At 38.0% G+C, this 23322-nt stretch overlaps 1 protein-coding gene across 1 annotated transcript; it reads right to left on the bottom strand.

The window, feature by feature from the left end:
- Positions 1–13221: 13221 nt before the first annotated feature.
- On the bottom strand, positions 13222–17771 carry LOC104232243 (calcium-dependent protein kinase 2-like). Its single transcript, XM_009785383.2, has 8 exons — positions 16738–17771; positions 16017–16160; positions 15789–15941; positions 15012–15127; positions 14052–14219; positions 13826–13953; positions 13632–13731; positions 13222–13555 (listed from the first exon to the last, which is right to left on the bottom strand). The coding sequence occupies exons 1-8, from the start codon at positions 17420–17422 to the stop codon at positions 13481–13483; spliced, it is 1569 nt and encodes a 522-aa protein (XP_009783685.1). The 5' UTR covers positions 17423–17771; the 3' UTR covers positions 13222–13480.
- Positions 17772–23322: the final 5551 nt, after the last annotated feature.

The raw sequence follows: 23322 nt of genomic DNA, 5'->3' as shown, positions 1-23322 counted from the left end.
GGCATACTAAGGATAAATGCTTCAAACTACATAGTTAGCCTGCAAATTCTGGACACCCTCGCAATCAAAATCATAATCCAAACCAACATTTCAACCAGAATCAGGGACTCAATCGCAACCATAACTTTAACACAGGAAAGAGAATAGTGGCTAATGTACATGGAAATCGGTCTTCTGACATGTTACCTAACAAGGAAGAAGAACAAAACGATTTGAATGAAGACCAGAACATCAACCTGCCAAAGGAGCACTATGGACAGATCCTGACTCTGCTCCAACACTTTCAAACTGGAAATAGAGGAGAGAATGCAGCTACCACCAATCTTATCAATGGGGCTGTAAACTTTGCAGGTATAATAGTCTGTACTTCCTCTATATATTTTGGTAAATTATCGTGTTAATGTCTCAAAAACAAGACCGATTCCTGGATTTTAGACTCAGGGGCATCAAATCATATGACCTTCAATAAGTCCCTACTAACCAATGTCATAACACTACCCTATCCACTCCTAGTTGTCCTACCAAATGGATATAAAATGAAAGTAACAGAAATTGGTAGTGTAACAATTGTTCCTGATATAACTTTACATAAAGTAATGTTTGTACCTTCTTTCAAATACAATCTAATTTCTATTCATGGTCTAACCAGTGTTAACAGAAGTATAGTAGCCTTCACTAACAATCTTTGTATTCTGCAGGCCTCTTCAATGAAGAGGCCTCCAGAGATTGGTAAGGCTTGTGATGGGCTATACCTTCTCTGCCCAAAATGTCTGAGAAGCAAGTATTCAGGTTCTGCTGTTAGTAATTCACTTTATTGCCTTGGCAATAAGGCTCACCACACACACAACTCACACTGTCATATTGATTCATATGTACATAGTTCATTGTCCACAAATAAGTGTATATATCTTCATCCACATGTAAATATTCTATGTTTGAGTAATAAAAATCTTAGTTTGAATTCTTGTTTATCATCTAATAATGATGTAAATGTTCCGTGGCATAATAGACTTGGACATGTACCCTTTGTCAAAATGAGAGGGATTACCTCTATCCCCATCTCTTTCCTCCAAAGCAACCCTTTCTTTATTCCATTTGTCCAATGGCCAGGCAGGGATAAAACAAAATTTTCCACAAAAATCTTCCAAGTACTACACATAAATATATGGGGACCTTACAATGTGACAAACCATGATAACTATAAATACTTTCTTACACTGGTGGATGATTACAGTAGGTCCACTTGGACTAACCTTCTCTCATTCAAAAGCAATGCATTACAAGTCATAAAAACATTCATCTCTATGGTTGAAACCCAGTTTAATACAAAAGTCAAAACAATCAGATCTGACAATGGCTCAGAGTTCACCAGTATAGAGGCAAATATGTTTTCCCAATCCAAAGGCATCATTCACCAAAAGACCTGCCCTTACACACCTCAACAGAATAGAATAGTAGAAAGAAAACACAAATATCTCTTGGAAACTGCCAGGGCACTCCTATTCCAATCAAAATTACCTGTAAGATACTGGGGTGAATGCATCTTGTGTGCAACCTACATCATAAATAAATTACCCTCTTCCCATAGTCATCCTAAATCTCCATTTGAACTAGTTCATAGAAAAAGCCAACATACTCTCACATGAGAAGTTTTGGATGCCTATGTTATCTTTCTGTACCAAAAGTGCGTAGAGACAAATTTGAACCTAGAACATCCCCACACATATTCATTGGTTATCCCTATGGTGTCAAAGGGTACAAGGTCTTAAGTCTTGCCACTAAGAAGATATCTATTTCTAGGGATGTTGTCTTTATTGAGAATGTGTTTCCCCTTGCTATATCACCTAACAATTTTTCATTTCCCTCTATTCTCAACTCTATTCCATTCATTGATAAGATTAAAGAATGCACTAAATTTGCTTATGATAGTGATAATGGCACCAGTGTTACACATTTCCAATCCCAACACTTTGAGTCCAACACTAGTTCTGAGAGTCCTTCCAGCCATTTGCCACAATCTGAAACACCTCAACCTTCAAGCCACACTTCATCACCAATAGCCCATCAGCTTGTCAACACACCTATTTCCTTAAGGAAATCACAAAGACCACATAAGACACTTGCATATTTACAAGACTACCTACACTCACTCTCTATACTAAGACCATCACCATCTGTTGCTCACAGTAGTTCTACTGCACTTTTCTCTCTTAATGCAATGTTCTCTAACAACCACTATATAACCTCTAATGTCTTGAATTCTGAGAGTCAAAGTCTTGTGAGGGATATCTGGAGTGACAGTGAACCCTCATCTTATGAGGAGGCAACTATGAATCCTACCTGGCAAACACCTATGAACCAAGAGTTTGAAGCATTACATGCCAACCACACTTGGGATTAGTTCCCTTACCTGCTGGGAAGAAAGCCATAGGATGTAAGTGGGTATATAAAATAAAACATAAGGCAGATGGTAGTGTAGAAAGACTCAAAGCTAGGTTGGTTGTAAAGGGATATACTCAACAAGCTAGAATTGATTATACAGAAACCTTCTCCCCAGTAGTTAAAATGACAACTTTGAGATCTCTAATAGCTATAGCTATGAAAAGGGTGGTACATATCACAATTAGATGTAAATAATGCATTCCTACATGGGGATGTGAATGAGGAGGTGTACACGGAGGTCCCACAGGGCTTAGCAGTTGACAACACAGGTTTGGTTTACAAACTCAACAAATCTCTCTATGGCCTGAAACAGGCAAGCATGCAATGATATGCTAAACTAACTGAAGCTTTATGCTCAAGGGGTTACGCACATTCAATGTGTGACTACTCTTTATTTTACAAGAAAACTGAGCACTCTTCTGTTTACATAGCAGTTGTCGCGCCCCTTTTTTCTCGCAAAATCGGGTTTCGACGCGACAACTCTTTTAAAGAAGATGTTAAAAGAGAGAGGCACCACCTAACGGGTTTAAGGTGCATTAGGGCATCTATTTGCAAATAACTCTATTTGACTAGTTTGCATCACCAAAGATCGGGTAAAGGCTCGAAATTACCTCAAAGAGAAAGTGTTAGGCACTATTCGAGGTCTACAACTGTGGGTCCCGGCTGAACTCGAATTATATGAATTAGTCTATGTAATCAAATAAACGAAGAGAGAGCACAAAAACTTAATAAGTTCACTATGAAACACAAATAATTGATTTTAAAGACAAGATGGGGGGTCTTAAATTTTTTAGCCTAAAGGATCACTCCGTGCAACATAAATAATACTTTGTAGCTCCCCTCGAGATGGGGTATTACTCCTATTATTCAGCGTGTACAAACTATTATCTCCTACTACCCGATTACTATCTTTAAGTTGTTACCTAATGTGCACTAGTTGATTCTAAACTGTGCCTTATGCGTGCACTACTCGTCTCATGCCTATGGTCTAGGAGGCATTTGGACCTCTATCTTGGATGGTTCTAGACTTAACTTAGGTTGCTCAAAATGAGAAAACTAGGCGACATACAAAATAAGTTGAAATTTCATGTATAAGCAAATAAGGTCTCAAGTTAGCCTCCATACTTAGACAACAAACGCACACAAACGCATATGCAAATTAGGAGTTTCAGAATTCAGAATTGAGACAAGTTAAAGCCATTAAGCCCCATAGACATTATTTCTATGTGACCTTGGAATTCAAACATGCAGCAGTTTCAGATGTAAGGTCTAATCTTATAGACGTGATTTCTGAACAGGTGCACAATTTAGGGAATCTGATATTACATGCGGATTATTGAGACTACAAGTTAGAAGTTATTGATCCTATAGACATGATTGCTAAGTTATTCTGGATTCCAGCATTATAAAGGTAACACTATAATTTTGACGTATTAGGATATTACAGGTCTTATAAACATGATATGTAGTCATTGTCTGATTATGTAGTAGAGTTGTTTGAAGACATAAGGTTAGCAGCATTAATAGAACACCCTATAGATAGGATTTCTAGCAATTGACAATTATACTTGATTTTATAATATTTTTATCCTCATAGGCATGTTTCCTAGGCAGGTGACAAATATAATGAGAATAACATAAATGACATCTAATCTAATTATGTTCCTATAGGCATGATATCTACGTGAATTGTAAAGAGCATGTATTTGTGGATCAATGTAATCCTATAGGCATGGTGTCTATGTGAACATGCTGCAATTGAAAGATTGATCATTTTATTTCATATAGGCATGATTTCTAATAAACACGTGGAAGCAGAATATGTTAAATGAATTGAACACCTATAGGCAGGTTATCAAACATGTAGAGGCAGAATATATCAAACGAGTTAAACACCTATAGGCAGGTTATCTAGCACACACAGTAGCAGAGCATGTTCGAGCAAATGGAATACCTATAGGCAGGATTTCTACCCATTTCATGCAATATTAAAATAAGCCTAGTTTTCCAATTTTACTAATACCCCAATTGTTATTACATAATTATTACAGACCCAATAAATTACAAAGTTACAAAAATAACTATAATGGGCCTAAGACATGCCCGAAGTATACCTGGCCAGGCCAAGCCTTCAATTTCAAATCCACATAGTTCACAACAGCCCAGAAGATAGTCTTCATAGCCAAAAACCAGTAGCCATCAAAGATTCAGAAAAAATTAGTCATATCACAAGCCCATTGTCTTATTCAGTAAGTGAAAATGGGACATAATTGAGCAATTAAGACAAAGTGGCAAGGAACCTTAGACCCTAGTGTGTTAGAGTTCCCAAGGGCTTCAAGAACCCAGGACAGTGCTCACACTAGGGAGTTAATAGAGGAGATTCAGGGATAGACATGGGACCAAGTTCTAGTGTGTCATAGTTCACAAGGGTCTCAATTGGACCCCAAGCAGTGCTCACACTAGAGAAGTTAGTAGCAAGAGCCTTGATAGCCTTGACTTTCAGCAGGCTAAGAATAAGGAGTTAAGAACAACATGAGTGATGATGAGGGAGAATGGACAACAACTGAGGGACATAACATAGTCAAGTTGATCACTTAGAGCAAATAATCAAACATGCTCTAAGTTCTAAGAACAGACTTAGCAAAAAATCAGAAAAAGCAAGTTCAACATCTAGTGCATAAGTAGTCATACATTAACAAACAGGTTTGCAAGATTGGTATACATAGACTCATAATAAGGAAAAGGTTCAAATTATGTTAAGTATATGTCCCAGTGTCATAAGATAGCCGTGTTAACTTCACATCAGGCAGCAAAACATTATTTAGACATAGTAGGGAATCACAAATTATGACAACATACTGGTGAATCAAGTGATCCAAAACATGCCGAGGGGTATGTTAACTGAGAACTAGTCATGGTTGACAGAATGGGACCTTGGCACAGAATTAAAACATACTACCTATGCAAGATTGCCATTATAGAGGTTTAGAACAGAAAGGGGAAGATAAACTTATGTCATACAGTAAGTGTAAGCATTCAGGTCTGACCTACTAGACCAATTAACCGAAGAAAGTTCAAATTATGCAAATGGAGCATATTCGAATAACAGAGTGGACAACCTTAAGAAGAATTAAACACCAAAGAGATGCTAAAAAGTGCAAAGGTCACATGCAGCAGTAGTTCAAAACACATTGGCTAAACGAAATTAAAAGAATCTCGACTACTCGAATTAGGCTTAGGCATGTTTCAAACTAACAAAATTATGAAGTCAAATGTTAAAAAGACCTAAAACTGAGGTAAAGCAAATAGAATTGCACACAAGAGTAACCCAACAACACATTAAGCTATGAACTTCAGAAGTGAAAAACATATGCAAGTAGCAGATACATAGGAACGAAATTGCAAAGGTTCAGTAACTCACCAGTTAAGCAAAAAACAAGAAAGAATAAAGTCTACAGTACCAAGAGCCCAGAATTTTCTGGCCTTGGCTTTCAGCCGGCCAAGAACCAGAATGTAGAACAAGAGTATTAGAGAACAAATAGTAGTAACTTCAGTTTTTAGTAAATCTTTTAATGATTCCAGTCTTGTCTTAAAGGGGAATGGGGAGGGGTTTATATAGTAGTAGAAATTAAATAAGTAAACAAGAAAAAACTATAAAATCAAACATAAATAAGGAAACCATAGCATGCTGAATCAATAAAATCGAATTTAGGGAAAAATAGGTAAACTCTAATTTTTTTAGGGAAAGTAAATATTGATAAAAATGTAACAAAATTTGGTCACACAGTAGAATATAGGACGAACATAGACATAATAACGCTTAAAATCAGAGAATCGATCCTATTTTTGGTTCGATTAAAAGATATCTGAAAGCTCTAATTTAGGGTAAGTAAGAATCAACAAGAGATACAGAAATATTCGTACTTACAAAGAGCGGATGATGAACATAGACAAAATAATCAGAAAAGTCAAGGATATAAACCGATTTTGGTTCGATTCTTACAAGATCTGCTTTCCATGTTTAGGCAAGAAGTATAGAGAAGGACCCAGTACAATGGAGAGGTCACATATGGCAAGAAACGGCCATGGTATCCCATGTTAGGTGGGATTAGGAGAGGGATTTTGGGGGAAGACGGCTAGGATTTGAGAGATAAGAGATGAGAGGATTCAAGGGAGGCGAGCGGTGAGAAATGATTTAGGGTTAGGGGGTTTTGGGTATAATTAAAAGGGATGGTGTAAGGTGGGTCGTTGATCTTAGAGATCAACAACCAAGATTTTAAAATGAGACTAGGACGGGTTTAAGAAATGGGTATCGACCGGGTCATGGGTTGGGTTAATTTATCTTGGGCTGGGATATTTTGGGCTAGTGTATTAGGTAATTGGGCTGAGGTTGGTCCGAGAATAGGTAGAATTTAGGCTAGTATTTAAAAACCCAATGTTTAATAAATAAATAAATAATTTATAAAAGTAATTAATAAATAATAGCAATATCATTTGTGCACTAAAACGATTAAAATAATTACTTAATATTATAAAAAATATAAAAAGTCATTTTCTGCATAAATAATGTAATTATACATTAACATGGACTATTATTGCAAAATATGCAGTTAGCCCTAAAATGCAAATATAATTATAAAAAATGTACTAAAAAATATTTAAAACATCATGTTAGTATAAATGATAAGTTTAGATGATTAAATCATCATAAAAATTATTACTGAATATTTATATAATAATATACGAAAATAAATTGATTTAAAGTCTTTAAAAATTATGGAAAGTTATGAAAAATACTTGTATATGCTAATAAACGAAATAATGATGCATATGCACTATTTTGAAAGTGTATATATATATATATATATATAGGGGATTTCTAACCTACTACATAGTTGTAGTAGGTTAGCATTGTATACAACTTTACTTTTTCTTAAATACCCCTAACAACATATTATCATTGCATAAGTCAGATGAATAATTTTGTCATTCTACCCAATTTGGTTTCCTCCTTTCTCTCTCACCTTTTGCTCTCCATAGTCTCTGCCAAGAGCAAACTGGAGTCTTTTTTTTCTTATAATATTGTTTTCTATCCAACTCTTCCTCTCTTGATAGTTTCCACAAGTTAAATAATGAAATCTTCTGCCTTTATATTTGTGTGAATGGCTTATATTTTTGTCAAGCTTTATATAGAGTATAAAAGACTGGAAAAATTAAAATCAATTCAAAATCAAACCATTACTCCAATGATAGGATCAATTTACATGGGGCGAAAATATTGTGTTAGAAATGTCTTGTGACAACCCAAAGGGGTTATCACCTGTTTTCTTATCCATTCTGTGCTTCCGAGGCCTTAAAACCTCATTTAGAGTCGCCTCGATTTGCGTGCGCAGTCCGGGCGTGTAGCCGGAAAGCTTAAACATGAAATTTTGTGAAAAATGCTAAGTTTTGATGTTAAAATGAATAAGTTTGACTTTGGTCAACATTTTGGGCAAACGGACCCGAACCCGTTATTTGACGGTCCCGGAGGGTCCGTAGGAAAATATGTGACGTGGGCATATGTCCGGAATTGAATACCGAGGTCCCAAGCCCGAGAAATGAATTTTTAAGTAAAATTCTTTTTTGAAAATGTTTAAGGAAATTGGAAATGAAATCTGATTAGAAAATGATGGTATCGGGCCTGTATTTTAGTTCCGGCGCCTGGTACAGGTCTTATATATGTTTTAAGTTCTTCCTATAAAATTTGGTTGAAATCGGACGTCGTTTCACGTGTTTCGGACTTAAATTTCTAAATTGGAAACTTGATGAAGTTTGAGGAAAAATTCTTGATTTTGAGGTTTGATTCATTGATTTTGAGGTTATTTAGGCGATTTGATCGCACAGATAAGTTCGTACGATGTTGTTGAGTTAGTGCATGTGTTTGGTTAGGAGCCCCGAGGGCTCGAGAGTGTTTTTGGAGGTGTTTCAGAATGGTTTTTGGCTTTAGAAGTGTTGCAGATTTTCTGTTGTTGTGCCCAGGGATTTTGTTCTTCGCGTTCGTATGGTCGCACTCGCGAACGCATAAGGCAAAGATCCCAGGTACCCAGTTTCTTCTTCGCGAACGCGGAGGTTGAGACGAGAACGCGAAGCTCAGGGGGGACCCTTCGCGAACGCGTCCTTCCACTCGCGAACGTGTAGGGTTTAGGAGAGGGGCCACCAGTTTGTTCTACGCGAACGCGGCCACTGGCCCACGAACGCGAGGGCTCGAGGTGCTAAAGCATCGCGAACGCGAGACCAGTGTCCCGAACGCGAAGTTCTTCAGACCTGACTCATCGCAAACACGTTGAGCTTATCGCGAACGCGAAGAAGGATTTTGCCCAGTTATTTTAAAGTCTCAAAACAGAAACCATTACGGGATTTCACCAAAATTTCACAAACTCTTTCTTCTCCAAAGTTCTAGGGCGACTTTTGAAGCATCTTTTCACCATAAACTCTTGGGTTAGTAATCTTTAACTTATTTCCTTCCATTTTCATCAACATCTATTGAATTTCTAGGCCTAAAATATGTAATTAAAGGTAGAAATTAGGGAATTGGGTAGAGTTAGGGCTTTTTAATTAATTGTAATTTAGACCTCGTTTTGGGGTCGAATTCTGGAAATAATTATATATTCGGGCTCGTAGATGAATGGGTTATCAGATTTTTGTTCGAACCTAGTGTTTTGACCAAGTGGGCCCGGGGTCGATTTTGGGATTTTGGGAAGAATACTTGGGAAGCTATAATTAGGCATTGGATTCGAAAATTTTAGCATTTATTGATGTTATGAAGTCATTTGTGTGTAGATACAATTGATTTGGAGACGAATTCGAGAGGAAAAGCGGTAATTGAGGATTGAATTAGCCGTGGAAGTTTGAGGTAAGTGTTTGGTCTAACCTTAACTTGAGGGATTAGGAGTTGAGTCCTATTTGCTATGTGATAATTGTTTAGTACGACGTATAGGCATGGTGCCGAGTATCTATACGTTGGTGTCTAGCATGACCGTGAGTCTTTATGTTGTGTCTTTCATGCCTTAGTGATGATTTCTTTATGTTGTGAAAAGCTTGTGAAAGAAATTATGACCTTTGAACTTCGAGGAGCATTGGCTCGAGTTATATTACAAAGTGTGAAAGTATATGAGATAATTGAACCCTTTGGAGCATTGGCTCAAATGGTAAAGTGAGTTATGAAGTAAAAATGAAAGAAAGAGAAAAAGTTATTAAATTGTTCCCTTGCCGGGATGTTTGTTGCTTTGTTGATTATCTCCCTTGCCGGGATGATGAGATTATTGATATTGTTCCCTTGCCGGGATTTAACTGTTTAATTATGTTGCCTTTTCCGGGATTTATATTGTTATTTGTTTACTCCCTTGCCCCTTTGTTTGTGATTGTTGTTTAGGTGAGGAAGAGCGTTAAAGCACGAAGGGTGATGCCGTGCATTGTTTGCTATGGTGAGGAAAGAGTGTAAAGCACGAAGGGTGATGTCGTGCCATACGATGTACCATTCCATACCGATTATCATTGACTATATGGTGAGGAAAGAGAGTAAAAGCACGAAGGGTGATGTCGTGTACACTTTTGTTATAAAATATTGTTTGGTGAGGACGGGAGTAAAAGCACGAAAGGTGATGCCGTGCACGTTGTTATTATATGATTGATTTGGTGAGAACGAGAGTAAAAGCACGAAGGGTGATGCCGTGCAAATTGTTGATTTCTGATTCTTGATGATATTCTAGTTATGTTTTTACTTTCCTTACTTGATGTTTTCTATTCGGAACTGTTATTTCCCCCACAACATGTTTCCCCTTCCCACATTTACTGGTTATTTCTGCATTTTCCTTTCCGCTGTATATATTTAAATTGCACAGGTCTATTTGATAGTATGGTCCTAGCCTCGTCACTACTTCGCCGAGGTTAGGTTAGACACTTACTAGCACATAGGGTCGGTTGTGCTGATACTAAACTCTGCACTGTGTGCAAATCCCAGAGCAGCTTACGGACAGTAGTTGGAGGGCTTCCTTCAGTCCACCCGGAGACCTAAGGTAAACCTGCAGGCGTTCGCGAGCCCCGATATCTCCCTCTATCTCTATTCCCTGTTTCATTTTCTTTCGTTCAGAAACAGTTTATTGTATTTTCTTCAGGCCTTGTTTGTAGTGACTCTTAGACAGTATGTGATACTGTGACACCAGGTTTTGGGTATTGAGGTTTTGAAAGTTGTAAGGGACGTAGTCTTGAGTTATAAAAATTGTTGACTTTCGCTTATTTATTTAATTCCGCTGTTTTTCATGTTATCGCTGGTAATTGAAAAAAAAATTGTTAATAAAAAAGGTAGTTAAGGGTTGGCTTGCCTAGCTCTCATTAGTAGGCGCCATCACGACTCCCGAGTGTGGGAAATCCGGGTCGTGACAAAAAAAATCTGGGTCGTGACATGTCTTGAATCTTTCTCATTTTTATTTATTTTAAGAATAAGTAATGGAAAAGAAAAATGATTACAATTGCTTACTGAAAAGGAAGAGTCACCGAAGAAAGAAATAAAAATGAACAATGACCGAAAATAAGAAATAAGTAGTGAAATTTGCCGGTAGAGAATTTTAGAAAGGATAAAGTTGATGATGGCGAAGAACAAAAGAGGCCCTTTTTGATAGTGAAGGATGAGGGTTTTTGTTTTTCTTGTGGGGAATGACAAAAAGGTCCTTGGTATTAAATGATGGCAATGTTTTTAGCTAGGGGTATTTAAGGAAAAGTAAAGTTGTATACAATGCTAACCTACTACAACTATGTAGTAGGTTAGAAAAACCCATATATATATAATATGAGGAAAAAATTGGGTATCAACAATAATGCATGTTGATGATATTGTAGTTACAGGAATTGACACTGTAGAGATCACATAGTTAAAAACATTCTTGAACAATAGCTTTAAAATAAAGGATCTGAGGAGGCTACATTACTTCTTAGGACCTCCCTCTACAAAGTGGTGTAATAATTTCCTAGAGGAAGTTTACTCTTGATTTGTTGAAGGAATACTAATGCATGGATCACAACAGCTTCAATTCTCCATTGGACCCCACTGTGAAACTTAAAGCCGAGGAAGGAGAAAGATTAGCAGACCCCACTTACTACAAAAAGTTGATAGAAAAGTTTAATTTCCTCACCAATACTAGACTAGATATAGCTTACAGTGTGCAACACTTAAGCCAGTTCATGGATGACCCTAGAGAACCTCACTTAAAAGCAGCTTTCCATCTGCTTAGATACTTGAAGGGAGACCCCAACTTAGGCATATTCTTGTCTAAGGATCAAGACTACACAATCAGAGCATATTGTGACTCAGATTGGGCAGCATGCCCAGATTCTAGAAAATTTATGAGTGATTGCCTTGTGTTGATGGGGAGCAGTCCAGTTAGTTGGAAGTCCAAGAACCAGGATACTAACTCCCTCTCCTCTGCAGAAGCAAAATACATAGCCTTAAGAAAGGTAGTGAGAGAACTGGTGTGGCTCAGTAGATTGTTTGAAGAACTCACAACACCTTTTCCCAAGCCTATTGCAGTGTTCTGTGATAGTTAGTCTGCAATGCACATAGCCAAGAATTCTGTATTCCATGAGAGAACCAAACATATAGAAGTTGACTGCCATTTTTTGAGAAGCAAGCTACATGAGGGATTGATTTCATTGCTACCATGTGGGGACTACAGACCAACTTGCAGATGTTCTAATAAAGGCCCTGACAGGGTCAAGCATTCAGCAGCTTTGCACAAGTTGACAGTGTTTTCCACACCACCAACTTGAGGGGGGTATTGAAATTATTGCCTAATTATGTAAAGTGGCTAGTTTGTTGCAAAGTGATTTGTTACATTAAGTTTTAGTTAATTAGTTAAGTTGTGTATATATACTCTTTACATATGTTAATAATAATCAAGTTTTCATTTCCCATTTTCTGTTTCTCTGTCTTCTAGATTGTTCTCTCTCTCTTTCTCTACATCGACCTCCATGGCTGCAGAAGCTAAGCTTGGACCTTTACCTTGAACAATTAACAAGAAGGTGATAAATTGGTTGAAGAAAACGCTAAAATAGTTGATCTAAGAAATGGAGAGCTGTTGCCGAAATAGGTCATTTTTGTATTGGATTTTTTTTTACAGACATCTAATGTTTACACCAAACTGTGTCCACTCACCGTTACATAATTTAATAAGGTAAAAATATGTATTAATTTTCTATAGTTAAGTAATACACATGGCATAAATCAAACCAACATGTGCAGTCAGTGGCGAAACTAGGAATTTTTGCAAGGGTGTCCAAATTTGAAAGCAGTGAAAAAATTTCCCCATAAAGGGTATTCAATATGTGTTATATACCTCTAAAACATAATATTTTACCTATGTATACAGTTCAATTTTTCAACGAAGGGTGGTCAGTTAACTACCCTTATGATCATGTGGCTTCGTTGTGTGCAATTTAGCTTTTACCCTCGTGACGACTCTTCGTAATATGATTACTAGACCACCTGTATAAATTTGCTGAGCTTACAGTTGCGAAGAGATTTTTCTTTCACAAACGAAGGAAAAAGAATAACAAGAGATCAGTGTTCGTGTCCATTGTAGTTTTTTATTTTATTTTTTCTAACGGTTTTGTCTAGACTAGCTTCCGACAAACTCAACTATTTCACTGAATACCTGCTACCTTCCAATTTTAGCTTATTTCTTATTCACACTTCAATTTGAAATGCTTTGCATATATTGTAACACCCCAACCTCTAGGACAATCTCATTTGTGAAATAGAAAATAACTTGCAACTACTGAGTACTGAGCAGTCCAATCAACACGGTTTATACAAAAAGGAGAAAAAGAACCTCAGAGATAATAAAGATATTAGAAAGGAGGAATCAACAATATACAGGTTTGGAAAACGTTAAAATCCCAACTAGTTAAGGTTGGTCATGCACTGATGTCTGTCCTATGGGCAGTGCAACAGTCCATGGTGCAAATTTTCAAAATTTCACGACTAGACGACTCGTGTCTCGTGTAATTAGAAGAGCTTGCCTGGCTGTTTAGCTCCACTTCTCATCATCGTACAAAATTCCTCATAATTGATTCTTCCATCCTGTAAATGTGACAGAATTAGCATGCGTTAAGGCAGGTTTGACTGTTTTGGATTGAATAACAGTAACAAAACTTACGTTATCAGCGTCTACTTCAGATATTATTTCCCTTATACTGGCTGCATCGCCTACTCCATGCTCTTCCATAGCCGTTTCAAGTTCATCTCTTGTTATGAACCTGCATTATACAAAAGAAACTCAACCGATTTAATAATTCCACAGGTTTTATCATGCGCTGCTGTATATAAACTAGACTTGCAGAATGGACTAACCCACTGCCATCTTTATCAAAATACTGAAATGCTTTGTACAGATTTTCCTCTCTTTCTAGTCTGTGTTTATGCATGGTGGCAGTGATGAACTCTATATAGTCAATAGAGCCATTTCCATCCACATCGGCCTGAAGTGCACAAGACATTAGTTATTTCATGGTACAAAAGTTGAACAACAAAGTGAAGGAAGGAAACAGCTAATGTGTCTTGAGGAATTGTGTCTTACAGCTTCCATCAATTGCTTAACTTCAGCCTCGGTGAGCTTTGATCCAAGTCGAGCCAATCCGCTCTTCAATTCTTCATATGTGATAGTGCCGCTATTATCAGTGTCAATATTATGGAACATCGATTTGAGCCCCTGAATTTCTTCTGCTGACATATTTTCAGCAATGACCTGATCCCAAAACCATTTCAATCAACAATGAGCTAGTTTTAGGGTAAAGGAGGATACTCTTAGAAATGAATTCACAAGAACGAGTACATATGATATGCCACTCAGTATTGATTTTTGGATGCTTTTCGTAAAGAATCATATTCTTGAATTAGATTTTCTACTCTTGTATATTTTGAACCCGGGAACCTTTTACAGTCATATCAATAAATAATAATTTACATAGACAAAAGAATTCACAAGGAGAATAAAACTAATCAAGGCAAAAGTAAAAAGAGTGCTAAATTCCATCATTTCTGAAATATGATCACAGATTTATATCTAGAAGAACACCAACACACTATATTTACCTCCAAAGAAAATGATTCACAACATGGCTTACACTCGTATTATAATCATGTTCTAAATATTATTTGCTCGAAACAAAGGGCAGGAAGAGTAAATGATAATAAGGATAAACTGAAGGAACAAAATTTACTTCTTCTGTCTGACGTAACTAGAAAGGGAAGTTGTAAGCTTCTGTCTCTTATTCATCTAAAAATAATTGGGCCAAAAGGAAAGTCGTTTTCCTCGATCTTATTTCTTCTTTCCTCTTCTTTAGGCAAATAAAACAAACAGGAGGTAAGTTTGAAATTATGCCTGTACTCCTTTTTTCTCCTAGCATTGAATTAGAGTGAAGGAATGAAATGGGTCAAATGGAGGATGTATGTAGTCAACCCCAACTAGCTTAGGATTGGTGCATAATTGTCGTATTGAATTAGAAAAGAAGTCAAAGTTGAGAAAGTTTAAGCTTACCTTCAAAGCAAGTTTCTTGAGTTTGTTCATAGCTCTGAATTGCTTCATTCTTGAGAGAACAGCATTGTCTAATGGTTTATCTGATGCCACTCCGCCTACCTTGAGCCAAGGATGCTCTATCAACCAGCCACATCAAAAGCTTGGTTAGGCAATGAGTATGACATTCATATAAATCATATACACATGGTCTAAGTTAATGTCAGTTCTAATACTTAACTAGAATAGCAAAAAAGCTTGTCTCTGCTGCAACAGTCGAGTTAAAGTATAAAATAGGAACCACTGACATTTTGAAGTCTTATCCATAAAATAATGATAGAATCGAAGATCAAAGGCAAAGCAAAGGGGAACAGTTCCAAATGATAGAAAAGATTTGAAATCAAATGATAGTGGTATGGATATTTTTATTAGTTGTCACACATATGATATTGTTTGACAAACAGAAGAAAGGTTCTCCTAAGTGCAGTATAAGAATGACAAGAATATTGCTTCAGCCATAAGCCAACAACCCATTGCTTTGCATCGACACCGTTAGCAATGGATTTTGATAACACTATTCAAAAACATATTTGGTTATCAAGAAAGAGTTAATTATGAAGTGATACGATCAGTAAGCTGTAACGACAAAGTCAAACACAATAAGATCTATGCAATATCACCATGCATAGAAGCTAAAATTCCATCCTTTGAGGATTCGTTAGAAACACAATAGTGGATAACCATGCTACTCAATGCTTAACCATTACCATTATTAAAGTCAATGGGTTATTTTACGCGTACCAAGAACTTGAGCAGCAGAAATGCGTTTCTTTGGGTCTTTGGTGAGCATCTTCCGGACCAGGTCCTTGGCACTACTTGTTATAGAGGGCCAAGGTTGACTTTCAAAGTCAATGTCTTCTTTTAATATGGCATCAAATATACCCCTCTCCGTTTCTGCATTGTAGAATACAGAAACCAATAAATACAGGAAGGCCTAGATAATATTCAGAAGGGAGCATTTGACTTTACCTGCCCAAAAGGGAGGCACACCACTAAGTAGTATATACAACATAACACCTGCACTCCAAACATCTATTTCCTTGCCATAACTCTTTCGTAAGACTTCAGGGGCAACATAGTAAGCACTCCCAACTATATCCTTGTACACCTTACCTGCAAGGAATTTCATTATTTGATTACAGCCCAAACAGAGTAACAGAAAGTTGTACAAAGAGAAGGAGATTATCCCAATTTAAGTAATGGGCGATCATCTTATAAGATTAGCAAATTTTGTAAAATGGAAAGTTTGGTTCATAAAAGTTCAAATAGGCCTAAAACAATATGAACTTCCTAAGCAAGAGGGAGGAGAGTCAAACCAGGGTACAGAATATAAATAAATTTACATGCCGACTTGAACAGAGTCGAGACATGAATAACAAATTCTAGGAACCAAGTTTAAAGGGAAATTAAAATCCTTTATCATGCTGAATTGGTAACAGATTTTGTTGCAATTTCTTTTACAGCAAAAACTGAGGTCTTTTTGGCACAGACAATTCGATTAGCATGTTAATGATGTGAACATCGCCTGATTCTAATCTGATAAAGTCCTATGCTAAACTTAACAATCAGGATCTTAGCCTACATAAATACATAAACTTTTCGTATGTAGGTACGAACACTAGGATTACCATAAAAGAAACTCATCCAAAAGTTGCTATATTAAACAAATGACAACATACATCAGAATTACCTTCTTGAATGAACATGGACAGCCCAAAATCAGTTGCTTTCAAAGCAGCATTTTCACTCTTATCTGTCAACAAAAAGTTCTCGGGCTTAAGGTCGCGGTGCATCACACCCATAAAATGGCAAACATGGACAACATTAACAATAGCTCTACACATTGAAGCAGCAGCTCTTTCAGTATAATGCCCCTTTGCAATAATCCTATCAAACAGCTCTCCACCACCGCACAACTCCATCACTAAACACACTGAATTCTTATCCTCGTAAGCACCTTTAAATTCAACAATATTTGGCTGTCCACTCAAATGCTGCATAATCTGAATCTCTCTCCTCATATCTTCCTTATCAGATTTTGTAACAAGTTTCTTCTTTGATATTGACTTGCAAGCATATTGATGACCAGTTGCTATTTCAGTACAAAGAAATGTAACTCCAAATTGACCTCTACCCAATTCTTTTCCTAATGTATAGTGTGCTTTAACATCCTCAAATGGTTTCCCCAAAATGGTTTCTTGTTTGAAAACTGGTTTTGGACTTGCTGATGGTCTCATAGGCAATTGAGATTCTGGACCTGGAGATTTTGTATACTGAATTTGAGTTTGATGGTGTCCACCACTACCTCCTCCTGATCTATTGTGCCCATTGGACTTGGATTCTGCTGGTTTTGTTTTGCTCAAACAGATACCCATTTTATATCTTTATTCTGATAGAGGAAGCAGATCCAGTAAATAGGAGCTGATGAACATAAACAGAAGACTTTTTTACAGAATAAGGACAAGAACTACAGATGGAGATTCAGGAATATTAGAATCTAAGTTGAAGACACCATTAAAGTATGGCAAATGGCATAAAGTTTGGATCTTTTTTCAAGAAAGACTTAAGGAATTACTTATCCAAAATAAAAGAGAGATTTTGTTCAAGGTTCTCGATTTATATTGTAAGAATAGGAAATGGAGGGAGTTGGATTTAATCATATAGTATAGGGAGAATAACAATGAGAGAGAAAAATCTGAAATCTTGGACAAAGGTACAAAAAATGAGGAGAAAAGAGGAGACTATTTTTGTAAAAAGATATTTTTTTTGGTGGGTTGTTAGAGCCAATAATAATAATAATAAAAACTTTAAGTCCTCAATAATCAGTTTAATTAGGGGGGAGGGGGTTCTTTTATATTTTATGTTTATGTTATTTGATTTTGGATATAAAATTTTTAAAATAAAAATGACTTCCAATATTTCTAATTTATAATAAACCATAAAAAGTAATGTAATTATAAACTATTTCACTAAAAATAAAAAATTAAAAAGGAAAACATTTGAGAGAGAGGAAATACTACTCCATCCTTCTCAAGTTATTATCTCAAACTATTTATCATTTTAGAAGTTCAAGAGTAAATCAATTATATTTTTTTTTCTTTTTATTCTACCCTTAATATTAATTGTTCTTGAAGACTACAAATACCCCTATTTATGAGTAAGTATTGAATGAAGATATATTATATCTTAAGATATAAATAAAGATAAAATAATAAAAAATATTTTTTATTTAATATTTTTTTAAGAGGTGTGCAAATAAAAACACCAAAATAATTTGAGACATAGAATACTAAACAAGTTTGGGGTAGGTAAGGGGAAAGCTGTCTGTGTGGGCCTACTTGTGCACTAGGTCAATGTGCCACAGCTTATTCATTAATCATGTTTAATCCTTTATTAAACACTTGTATCTCTATAATGTGTTCTATACTGCAACTAAACTTTACTATATTCTCTTAGAGTCATCATTAATCTATACACAAGAGATGTTAATAATAGAGCAAAACTAATCTCAAGGAATTAAAAAGTGATAATGGAGTATTAGATTTTGAGACTTATACATTGTATCAATCTTATCTTTTTGAAGAACAAAATAGTATATTCGAAGTGGATGTAAGGGTGATGTTGTTAGATACTAAAATGTTTGGAATCAACCAATAAAAGAAAAGAAGAAAGAGATTAGTACTCCCTCCGATTCACAACAATAAGTAAATTGGTGAACTGGAGGGGAAAAAGTAATAATTAGAGGGACCCAGTATTAAAAGAAAGAGAAGCAATGTGAATTGAATGGGTTGAGACCCCACTGCTCCAGTCCAATTTCGTAGCACGTTGTGCACATTAAGTTTTGCCTGAATAACTACACGCATTATAACCACATTCACTATTTACTCTATCTGTTACCCTATTTAATAATTTTTGACTGAACATAAATTTTAAAACAAAAAAATATATTCGTAAAATTTGTGATCTTTAACATTTCATATTATTTTTATATATAAAAGTATATTATTATTATCAAGGCTTATAACTCGAAAGTATCAGCAGAAGTCTTTCATGCCCATGTAGTGCTGACTTTCCAAAAATATTGTTGCATCCGTATCGAATCCTCCAAAAATATGTTATTTTTGGAGGATCCGACACAAAGCTCGACGATATTTTTGCAGAGTCCAAGCAACATAATCCCATGTAGTACATGTGAGTTCAATTCTCATTTATCCCCTTCCCCTTCTCTAGACATACTATGTAGAAAAACAAAAAAAAAGTATATTACTAAAGAAAATATGATAAGGTTAAAATTAAATTATTTTAAATATAAAAGGTGTTAATATTCAATGGAAATTTTTTTGTTTGTTTTTCATTCGATGTCTGATACGACTAATTTGGATTCGCTTTGAATAAGATATAAAAGGAAAAAACTCCCATCTCAAAAAGTGTAAAAGGGAAAAAGCTCCTACCACACTCGAAACCTCTAATTATGTCAACTAAAAATGAAGGAAAAAGAGTGTGTATATATAAGTATGAGTAAGTGATAACGGCAAAGTAAGTACTAGGTAAGGTGATAGTGCTTGACTCAAAAGATATCGAAACCTATTTGAACAAATCAATCAAAGAAGATGAAGGGGTAAATCTTAGTCAGACATAATAAATTCCAGATCAAAGAGCTAATAGTATGGGTTATATATAGGACGAAAATGATATAAACGATCTTATTGAAATTCAACATTGTGACTCTCATCGATCGATGGGGGGATAACTTTACATGTTCTTCTGTAGATTACTTCTTTCTTATCAAGATTGCAAGAAGAGAGCCTGGGAGAGAGAGAAGGGGGGAGGGGGGAAGGGGGAGGAACCTCCTCCACTCCTCCAATCGAAGGTTTTCCCTTACTATATATAGTCAAGGCACCCTTGCCTTTTACTTGTTCCGACGCTCTCTCGCCTCCAGTGTGTATTGGTTGTCCTTTTAGGCACTGCTCTTTCCAACTCGACGGATGTCGGGAGAGGGATGTAGAGTGGGCTATGTTATCTTTCACTGTCTGGTCACTTAGGCGGGACGTTGGTCAGTTCGGCCGTGACGGTCAGATTTTGACCAATACAGTTAGTTCCTCTATCTGTCAGGGTCATCTTCTGTCGGGCTCGGCAGACGGATCATGATTCCTACGAATTCGAGCAAAATCTGACTTCTGACTTCTCATTCCTTAGTTACATTACTTGGGTTTTAGGCGGGGTGGCGACGTTCTTTTGATACCCATGAACCGTTGCGGCGGTTTCGGAACCGAAACATCGTTTGGTATCAAAGCGATATTTTGTGGTTACCGCTATTATGACACACGTTCCTGGGGAACTGAAACATTTCATGCTCTATCAGATTCGATTAGTGACTCTTGGGTTTCGTGCTCGGGGGATTTATGTCTCTTATAAATAGATGTAGCTTATCACTCGATTGATACACTTATTTACCTTTTACTCGAGAGAATTCTGTAAATATATTTTCTTTATGACACTCCAAGTTTTCGTTTGCTCTTAATTAACTGAGAATCTCCATCCTTTCTTTCCGTCGTCTTTTTGCCACATCATCTGGACAAAATGGCTGGTGATTCCTCTCGCACCGATCTCCCTGCCACAGTTTTTGCACCGAAAAGTGCTGCTCAGGCCACCGGAGGTGTAGATGGGGTGGAAGACGAGGAGGTCCCGTCGATAGTTGAGATTTTGCCTCGCCTTGGGAGAGAATTGACTGACTTTAGCAGTCGCGTCGGGGCAGAGCCGGAGCCTGTCCCTTCTGTTCCGAGAGAAGCAGACATTGCAGAGTTGAAAACCAGGTGGGGGATCCCCGGCTACGTCAGCATGCGACCGGCGGTAGGGACCGACATTATTCATTCTGACCGTCCTGGGTACTGCGTATTTTACGCCTACCCCTTCCTTATTGGATACATGCTTCCTCTCCCTCTCCTGATGGTAGACTTCTGCCGTTTTTATGAGGTATGCCCTGCCCAACTTTCGTTGTACCTGTATAAGTTGTTCATTATGTTGCTCAAGTTTGCGGAACTCGCCGGTCATGAGATCATTTTGGACAATCTGCTTAGTATCTTCGCCCTCAACTTATCCACGACACGATGCTTCACATGCGTCCTCGGGGGTCGAAGACTCTGGTGGTGAAAATGGACGACATGACCAACCGCCGTTTTTATGAGAATTATTTTTATGTGCGGACTGAGCACATTGTGGCGGATCCGACGGGGTTCCCTGAGAAATGGAACTTTGCACGTAAGTCTCATGCTTTTAGTCGGAGATATATCCGACTATTTTTGTTACAATACTAAACCCTGTTATGTCTTTGCAGCTGAGAAATTTCCGCCTCCACCTGTCGAAAATATCCGTGAGTGGGTGAGCGCTATTCTCCCTCATACGGCGGGGGTCCGCACGTGGGTGGCCTTTTATGACAAATATGGGCGCAGGCCTCTTTCTAGTAAGATGTCGTTTCCATTCGCTGTTTTTCTCTTTTCCCCCTTTGTATTTAATTCCTCACGTGTTGTTCATTGGTGTCAGAGAGAGTGAGGGATCCTCCGTTGGCTTTCTGGAAGCCGACCTCATCTACTCGCCCTATCGCGGTACCCACCGCCCGACCTTTGTCGAGGGCTGCTTCAGTTGAGTCTACGGTCGTGGTTACTTCTGCGATGGCTGCTTCTCAGGTCGAAATTCCAACCCGTGTCGCTCACCCAATAGGTGAATCTTCGTCTTCTGAGTAAGAAGAGGGGCCATCGAAAAGACGGCGAGTGGAGTTTGAGACTGCGCCCCCAACAGTGATTTATCTAGACGACTCTCCTACGACAGGATTTGGAGAGGGGGTTGTCGTGGACCCCCCCGTAGGGACGGAACCAGCCGTTGCCTCAGCTCAATCAGAGATTCCCACCATTGTCGGTGGTCAGCAACCTATCGTGGCGGAAGGTCAGGCTTATGGGGCCGCCGTTGTAGTTTCGGACGTACCCTCATCCTCTGCAATTGGTCGTGCTTCCTCTTCAGCTGCTAAAAGAGGAAAAGGCGTGGTGGTCGACGATTACGAATCCGAATCGGACCTTGACCCTGATGATGTTAGGATGTTTGAGGAGGGCCTTACTCACTCGGTGGTTCGTACGAGAGGCTCGGCCGGTATCCTTGAGATCCCTTTGGATACCAACCTCTTAGGGGACATGGAGGATCTGATGCCACAGTTCAACATGTTATGCTCCATAGCCAAGAATGTAGCCTTTCGGTCCGTTCCTGATGTTGATTTGATGGATGAGGTGGCCGTTATGGGCTTAAGGGTATGTTACGCTTACTTTCGCTTTTCCCTCGCCTTTCTTGATAATACGATTCTAACCCGTCTTTATATTTTTCAGACGTATATGGTGGAAGTGGAAAGAATTCTTAGGGCCAACATTCGGGCCAAGGTTTTCTTGAAGATGTTGGAGAAATATCGTCGCTACCGCAACAAGTGTCACGAGATGTATGAGCGGCTGAAGGCAAACCACGGTAATCGAGCTCTGGTGAGGAGTTGGAGAAAAGGGACCAAGAATTGATGCAGGCTATCCATAGCAGAAGTGTGCTTGAGGAGCAACTTTGAATAATGGATGAGGAGCTTAAGTTGGGAAAGGGGGTCACCGCAGAGTACGAGCATCTCCAGGAGAAATTGAGGTTAATACAGTCGGAGATGGATCAGAACTTGATTAAGGTCGAGGCGCTGAGCGCGGAATAGATGGTGAAATTGACTTAGCTGGAGAACAAGGTTGCTGGGTTAGAGAGCATCGAGAGTGCTTGGTCCGCGGCTTCAGCGAGAGCGACGACCCAAGAGAACACCATCTGCGTCCTCCAGTCCGAGTAGGAGTCGGAGAGAGCGATGACTACCCTTATGGAGGCAAGGCATGAGGAGCGCATTAGCGAGATTGATCAAGAGGCATCGGTTCTTGGTGATCGGGTCGCAGCACTAGAGGTAGAAAATGGGCGACTGTTGGCTTAGATTGAATTTTCCTCCACCGTCGTTCCCCGCCACATGCACGAGCTTTGGTTTATACCGAAGCCCAGCGGAATATATATAAGAGTTTTTGGGAGGCGAGCACTGTGACTGAGGCTGCATATGAAGAGGCGTGAGTGAAAGTGCAGGAGGCTCGCGTCAATTGCGGGTATGATGCAGCGACGTCAGAAGCTAATGGGGGCGAGGACGCCGAAAGAGAACTTCCCAGAGATGGCAGTGAAGAGGGTGGCGATGATGATGCAGAGTAGGGGGATAGTGATATTGATCTATTTT

The sequence above is a fragment of the Nicotiana sylvestris genome, chromosome 6 (genome assembly GCF_000393655.2).
Source record: "Nicotiana sylvestris chromosome 6, ASM39365v2, whole genome shotgun sequence".
Classification (NCBI taxonomy): Eukaryota; Viridiplantae; Streptophyta; class Magnoliopsida; order Solanales; family Solanaceae; genus Nicotiana; species Nicotiana sylvestris.
The sequence above is the reverse complement of the archived record's forward strand: the minus strand, read 5'-3'. Positions and strand labels throughout refer to the sequence as shown.

Coding starts and splice junctions, on each gene's coding strand:
- LOC104232243 (XM_009785383.2), bottom strand. CDS start 17,422: ATGGGTATCTGTTTGAGCAAAACAAAACCAGCAGAATCCAAGTCCAAT. Junction 15,128..15,788: donor TTCTGCTGCTCAAGTTCTTG/GTACGCGTAAAA, acceptor GCTGGTTGATAG/AGCATCCTTGGCTCAAGGTA. Junction 13,954..14,051: donor TTAAGCAATTGATGGAAGCT/GTAAGACACAAT, acceptor TGTGCACTTCAG/GCCGATGTGGATGGAAATGG.